A 6,737-nucleotide genomic window follows, 5' to 3' on the forward strand; every position below is an offset into this window, starting at 1 on the left:
ATCCAAGACATGTCAATTGAAGGAAAGCCAGGTAAATGACAAAGTCACCGCAAATCGGCACCTAGCTGCCCTTACATGTGCATTGAGACAAATCGGCCCCGAGCCACCGCATTTCGCAATATTTTCGCAAGAGAAATCCCACTACTCACAGTCCACATTAAACCGCCTAGTTCGGTAACAGAATCCGACGAATTGCCGCCCACACACCTGTCTTCTATTTCGTTCTTGAAATTGACCACATACGCCTTACCATTGGTTTCGATAAAGCCCAAGAACGTGACAATCTCCCAAGGTTCACATCTAGCCACGGTTAAGCTTATGACTTGAGTTAAGGGCAATAATCGACTTCCACACGATTATTTTTCTCTAAACCATATTTTGATATTAATTTATCTTTTAATATTCTTTCTCACCCTTTTTATATTGACCTTATTGTTTTCATCGTTGTTTTCCATCATTCTGCGATTTAATTAGAAGATTAGTATTGACCCATGACATGTTAATTGAAACAAAGCCATGTAAACTCCCAAATCACCGCAAATCGCCACCTCGGGGCACCTTCATGTGTGCATTGCAACAAATCGGCCCCATGCCCATGTCTTTTAGGCATTTCCTCATTGGAAACTTCACTATTTACACAGCGCATTCACCGCCCAAGTTCAGTTCTAGCATCTGATGAATTAGCAGCAAGAAACCCCGTCTTTTATCTCATTAAGAAACCCCGTCTTTTATCTCATTCTTTCAGTTGAAGCCCACATACAGCTTACCATTGGCGCCGTCAAGCCCAAGACGTGTAACCAGCCCCCAAGGTTCACATGTAGCCATGTTTAACCTTCTAGCTAGAGTTAAAGGTCAAGAATCCAAACACACATGATTATTCATCTCCAAACCTTGTTTTCTGTTTAAGCTTCTAGCTAGAGTTAAAGGTCAACAATCAACACACACATAATTATTCATCTTTAAACCATGTTTTGTGCTTAATTTTACTTTTAATATTCTTTCTCACCATTTTTCCCTAAACCTCGTGGCTTTTATTGTTATTTGTCATCATTCTTGGGTTGAATTAGAAGATTGTTCTTCATCCAAGATATGTCAATTGAAGGAAAGCCAGGTAAATGACCAAGTCACCACAAATCGGCACCTAGCTGCCCCTATGTGCATTGCGACAAATCGGCCCCCCGCATTTCGCAATATTTTCGCAAGAGAAATCGCACTACTCACACTCCACATTAACCCGCCTACTTCGATAATAGAATCCGACGATTCGCCACCCACACACCTGTCTTCTATTTCGTTCTTGAAATTGAAGGCCACATACACCTTGCCATTGGTTTCGGTGAAGCCCAAGAAGCGTAACAATCTCCCAAGGTTCACATCTAGCTAGGGTTAAGCTTATGACTTGAGTTAACGGCACTAATCGACTTCCACACGATTATTTATCTTTAGACCATATTTTGATATTAATTTATCTTTTAATATTCTTTCTCACCCTTTTTATCTTGACCTTATTGTTTTCATTGTTGTTTTCCATCATTCTGAGATTTAATTGGAAGATTAGTATTGATCCAAGACATGTTAATTGAAACAAAGCCATCTAAACGCCGAAGTCACCGCAAATCGCCACCTCGGTGCACCTTCATGTGTGCATTGCAACAAATCGGCGCCATGCCCATGCCTTTTGGACATTTCCTCATTGGAAACTTCACTATTTACACCGCACATTCACCCCCCAAGTTCAGTTCTAGCATCTGATGAATTAGCAACAAGAAACCCCATCTTTTATCTCATTCTTTCAGTTGAAGCCCACCTACAGCGTACCATTGGTTTCCGTCAAGCCCCAGACATGTAACAAGCCCCCAAGGTTCACATCTAGCCATGTTTAAGCTTCTAGCTAGAGTTAAAGGTCAACAATCAACACACACATGATTATTCATCTCTAAACCATGTTTTGTGCTTAATTTCACTTTTAATATTCTTTCTCACCTTTTTTCCCTAAATCTCGTGGCTTTTATTGCTATTTGTCATCGTTCTTGGGTTGAATTAGAAGATTGTTCTTCATCCAAGACATGTCAATTGATGGAAATCCAGGTAAATGACCAAGTCACTGCAAATCGGCACCTAGCTGCCCCTACATGTGCATTGCGACAAATCGGCCCCTAGCGCCCCCGCATTTCACAATATTTTCGCAAGAGAATTCCCACTACTCACATTCCACATTAACCCGCCTAGTTCGGTAATTGAATCCGATGAATTTCCACCCACACATATGTCATCTATTTCGTTCTTGAAATTGAAGGCCACATACACCTTACCATTGGTTTCGGTCAAGCCCAAGAAGCGTAACAATCTCCCAAGGTTCACATCTAGCCACGGTGAAGCTTATGACTTGAGTTAAGGGTAATAATCAACTTCCACAACATTATTTATCTTTAGACCATATTTTGATATTAATTTTTCTTTTAATATTCTTTCTCACCCTTTTTATCTTGACCTTATTGTTTTCATTGTTGTTTTCCATCATTCTGAGATTTAATTGAAAGATTAGTATTGATCCAAGAGATTTTAATTGAAACAAAGCCATGTAAACGCCCAAGTCACCGCAAATCGCCACCTCGGTGCACCTTCATGTGCATTGCAACAAATCGGTGCCATGTGATTGAGCTGAAATATTGCATATTTTAGCTATTTAAAACCAATGTATTTTAAATTCATCATGACATTATCATTGGTTTTAAATGGAAAAATGGTTAAAGTGAATAAATCAAAGTTGTGATTTTAATTGATTAATAGCATGAATTTCTGCTTGAATTCTACCAACTATTGATTACTGTGCAACCTCTTCTATTCGATTTGTTTCCATTTGTTTACTGCATTAAAGAATCTAAGAGCCAATTAATATTTGAAGCTGTCAACGAGTTCATACCAGCTGGTGCCTGCAAGATTTGTGTGCAATATTTGTCTGTTAATCTCTTTTGCATTCGGACATAGATGGGAGGTGTCCTTCCAACAAGGTACCCCCATTGGATACCCTAATTTTCTCAGAACTCACTGAGCTTTTAGGCTTCTTGTGTTTATGACCCTTCTAGTCAGAACTTGAAGCGTTCTTCGAGATTCTGGGGGAGCTGTTAATAGCTTGATGCAACTTACAGGCCAACTCTTCATCTGTCTTGTTGTTCTCAATCGGTTGGTATTTTTTGTACAAAAGCCAAACTGGAAGATGCTTCTTCAGCCTATTCTTTTTCAGATATTTTTCTTTAGAGGCTGCCTCTTCAGTAAATGAGGCAACCAAATCTAAGGCGCTCTTGGCAGCAGCCATTGCCTTTGATGCTTTTGCAGCCTTCTCTTCAGAGGCAGCTCTTGCAGCCTCAGCTGCAGCAATAGCTACTGATTTTGAAGCCTCTACTATTTCCTCTGGTGTAAGGTTAGGATTATTCGAATGAGAGCTTAACAGGTTGTTAAGACGAGTTTCAAAGTCGCTTAAACCATGCAGCAGAACAAACACAGCAGCAAAGCACTCACTCGAAACTGCACTCACACCAGCTCACACATGCAGAAAAGTGACTCACACAATGCACATGCAGACCACACGGACACCATGCAGCAACCACTCATTTGGACCATGCATGGGACCAACTTACACATGCAGACAGCAACCTGAACGTGCAGCAGCAGAGTTATCTTTTTTCTTTCTTTTTCGTTCGGTTAGCTGGAGCAGCTGGACGTGCAGCAACCTCATTTGGATAGCACACAGCTGGACCCACAGCAGCTCACACATGCAGACCTTTGGACAACTGAAGCAGAAAACTCAAATGTGCAGCAGCTACTACAGCAAGAGAAGAAGACTCACACATGCAGAAAAGTGCAAAACCAGCAAAGCATTCGGACATCACTCATGGAGAACACAATGCACATGCAGACCAACATGCACACATGCACATATGCAGCACCGAGGGCATAAACAGCAGAGTTGTTTTTTTCCCTTCTTTCTTTTTCATTCGGTTAGTTGGAGCAGCTGGAGATCAGCTATTTATTAGCTGGTAGCAGCAGCAGCAAGGGGAAGTTTTTGTTTGGGAATTATTTTCTTTTCATTTAGAAGACTAGCGGCAGTTTTTACTTACTTCTTTCCGTTTAGAAGCTAGAGGGAGTTATTGTTCTTTTTGGTTTTTCATTCGGCTACAGTTGAGCAGCTGAGTTCTTGAAGTTGCTCTTGTTTTCCCGTTTGAGTTTTCTTTCCGTATATAGCAGTAGGGCAACCTTGAGTTTATTTTCTTTCTCTTCCGTTTAAGTAGCAGAGTTTTCATTTTATTTTCTTTGAATTTTCTTTCCTAATACAGATTGATCTTTCGGCAGTTGGTTTTAACTTAAACATAGATTGGTATTCGGCAGTTTTTGTTTTTTGCCTATAATGCTTTGTTGTTTTAAGAATTTTTATTAAGTATTAAGAATTGTTTTAGAATTTTATCTCATTAATTGTAATACCTTAATTTCTTTCAAGTGTGCTAGTTGGTTTCATGCAACAAGAGAATTGTTTTAGAAGTTTTTAAATCAAGTATGCTAGTTTAATTTATTGCAAGAAAGGTTTTGGTAGAGAACTTTTGTTTTTTTTTTTTTGTTTTAGTTGGGTAATTTATTTGTTGTTTACTTATTTCATGTTATTTATTTTTATTGTTCCATTAAGTTTTCATTTTAATAGTGATTACAATTGCTATGGTTTAATCTGAGAATTTGTGATGAACCCTAGATTATTGATTTTGAGGCTTTTTCAATTTTCAGTACATGTTTTGTCAATTACTTTCTAATTTAGTTTAATTCTTAATTTAATTTTATTAATTTTTGGGTTTAATCTATTAGTCCTTTACATTCCAATCCGATAATCAAAATCTAAAAACATGAATCTAGTCCATGACTAGTAACCTCTTCCATCCATTGCACATATCATCCTCGGCCCCTAGCGCCCCCGCATTTCGCAATATTTTCGCAAGAGAAATCGCACTACTCACACTCCACATTAACCCGCCTACTTCGATAATAGAATCTGACGATTCGCCACCCACACACCTGTCTTCTATTTCGTTCTTGAAATTGAAGGCCACATACACCTTACCATTGGTTTCAGTGAAGCCCAAGAAGCGTAACAATCTCCCAAGGTTCACATCTAGCTAGGGTTAAGCTTATGACCTGAGTTAACGGCACTAATCGACTTCCACACGATTATTTATCTTTAGACCATATTTTGATATTAATTTATCTTTTAATATTCTTTCTCACCCTTTTTATCTTGACCTTATTGTTTTCATTGTTGTTTTCCATCATTCTGAGATTTAATTGGAAGATTAGTATTGATCCAAGACATGTTAATTGAAACAAAGCCATCTAAACGCCGAAGTCACCGCAAATCGCCACCTCGGTGCACCTTCATGTGCATTGCAACAAATCGGTGCCATGCCCATGTCTTTTAGGCATTTCCTCATTGGAAACTTCACTATTTACACAGCACATTTATCCCCCAAGTTTAGTTCTAGCATCTGATGAATTAGCAGCAAGAAACCCCATCTTTTATCTCATTCTTTCAGTTGAAGCCCACATACAGCGTACCATTGGCACCGTCCAGCCCAAGACGTGTAACAAGCCCCCAAGGTTCACATCTAGCCATGTTTAAGCTTCTAGCTAGAGTTAAAGGTCAACAATCAACACACACATAATTATTCATCTCTAAACCATGTTTTCTGCTTAATTTTACTTTTAATATTCTTTCTCACCTTTTTTCCCTAAACCTCGTGGCATTTATTGCTATTTGTCATCATTCTTGGGTTGAGTTAGAAGATTGTACTTCATCCAAGACATGTCAATTGAGGGAAAGCCAGGTAAATGACCAAGTCACCGCAAATCGGCACCTAGCTGCCCCTACATGTGCATTGCGACAAATCGGCCCCCCGCATTTCGCAATATTTTCGCAAGAGAAATCGCACTACTCACACTCCACATTAACCCGCCTACTTCGATAACAGAATTCGACGAATTGCCACCCACACTCCTGTCTTCTATTTCGTTCTTGAAATTGAAGGCCACATACCCATTACCACTGGTTTCGGTCAAGCCCAAGAAGCGTAACAATCTCCCAAGGTTCACATCTAGTTACGGTTAAGCTTATCACCTGAGTTAAGGGCAATAATCGACTTCCACACGATTATTTATCTCTAGACCATATTTTGATTTTAATTTATCTTTTAATATTATTTCTCACCCATTTTATCTTGACCTTATTGTTTTCATTGTTGTTTTCCATCATTCTGAGATTTAATTAGAAGATTAGAATTGATCCAAGACATGTTAATTGAAACAAAGCCATGTAACTGCCCAAGTCACCGCAAATCGCCACCTTGGTGCACCTTCATGTGTGCATTGCAACAAATCGGTGCCATGCCCATGCCTTCTAGACATTTCCTCATTGGAAACTTCACTATTTACACCGTACATTCACCCCCCAAGTTCAGTTCTAGCATCTGATGAATTAGCAACAAGAAACCCCGTCTTTTATCTCATTCTTTCAGTTGAAGCCCACAACAGCTTACCATTGGTTTCCGTCAAGCCCAAGACATGTAACAAGCCCCCAAGGTTCACATCTAGCCATGTTTAAGCTTCTAGCTAGAGTTAAAGGTCAACAATCAACACACACATAATTATTCATCTCTAAACCGTGTTTTGTGCTTAATTTCACTTTTAATATTCTTTCTCAC

General features: G+C 39.2%; 1 protein-coding gene across 1 annotated transcript; it reads right to left on the reverse strand.

The window, feature by feature from the left end:
- Positions 1 to 3,082: 3,082 nt before the first annotated feature.
- LOC122304743 lies at positions 3,083 to 6,077 on the reverse strand. Its single transcript, XM_043117010.1, has 2 exons — positions 6,074 to 6,077; positions 3,083 to 3,525 (listed from the first exon to the last, which is right to left on the reverse strand). Exons 1-2 carry the CDS (start codon positions 6,075 to 6,077, stop codon positions 3,083 to 3,085), a joined length of 447 nt encoding a protein of 148 aa, XP_042972944.1.
- Positions 6,078 to 6,737: the final 660 nt, after the last annotated feature.

The sequence above is a fragment of the Carya illinoinensis genome, chromosome 3 (assembly GCF_018687715.1).
Source record: "Carya illinoinensis cultivar Pawnee chromosome 3, C.illinoinensisPawnee_v1, whole genome shotgun sequence".
Lineage (NCBI taxonomy): Eukaryota > Viridiplantae > Streptophyta > Magnoliopsida > Fagales > Juglandaceae > Carya > Carya illinoinensis.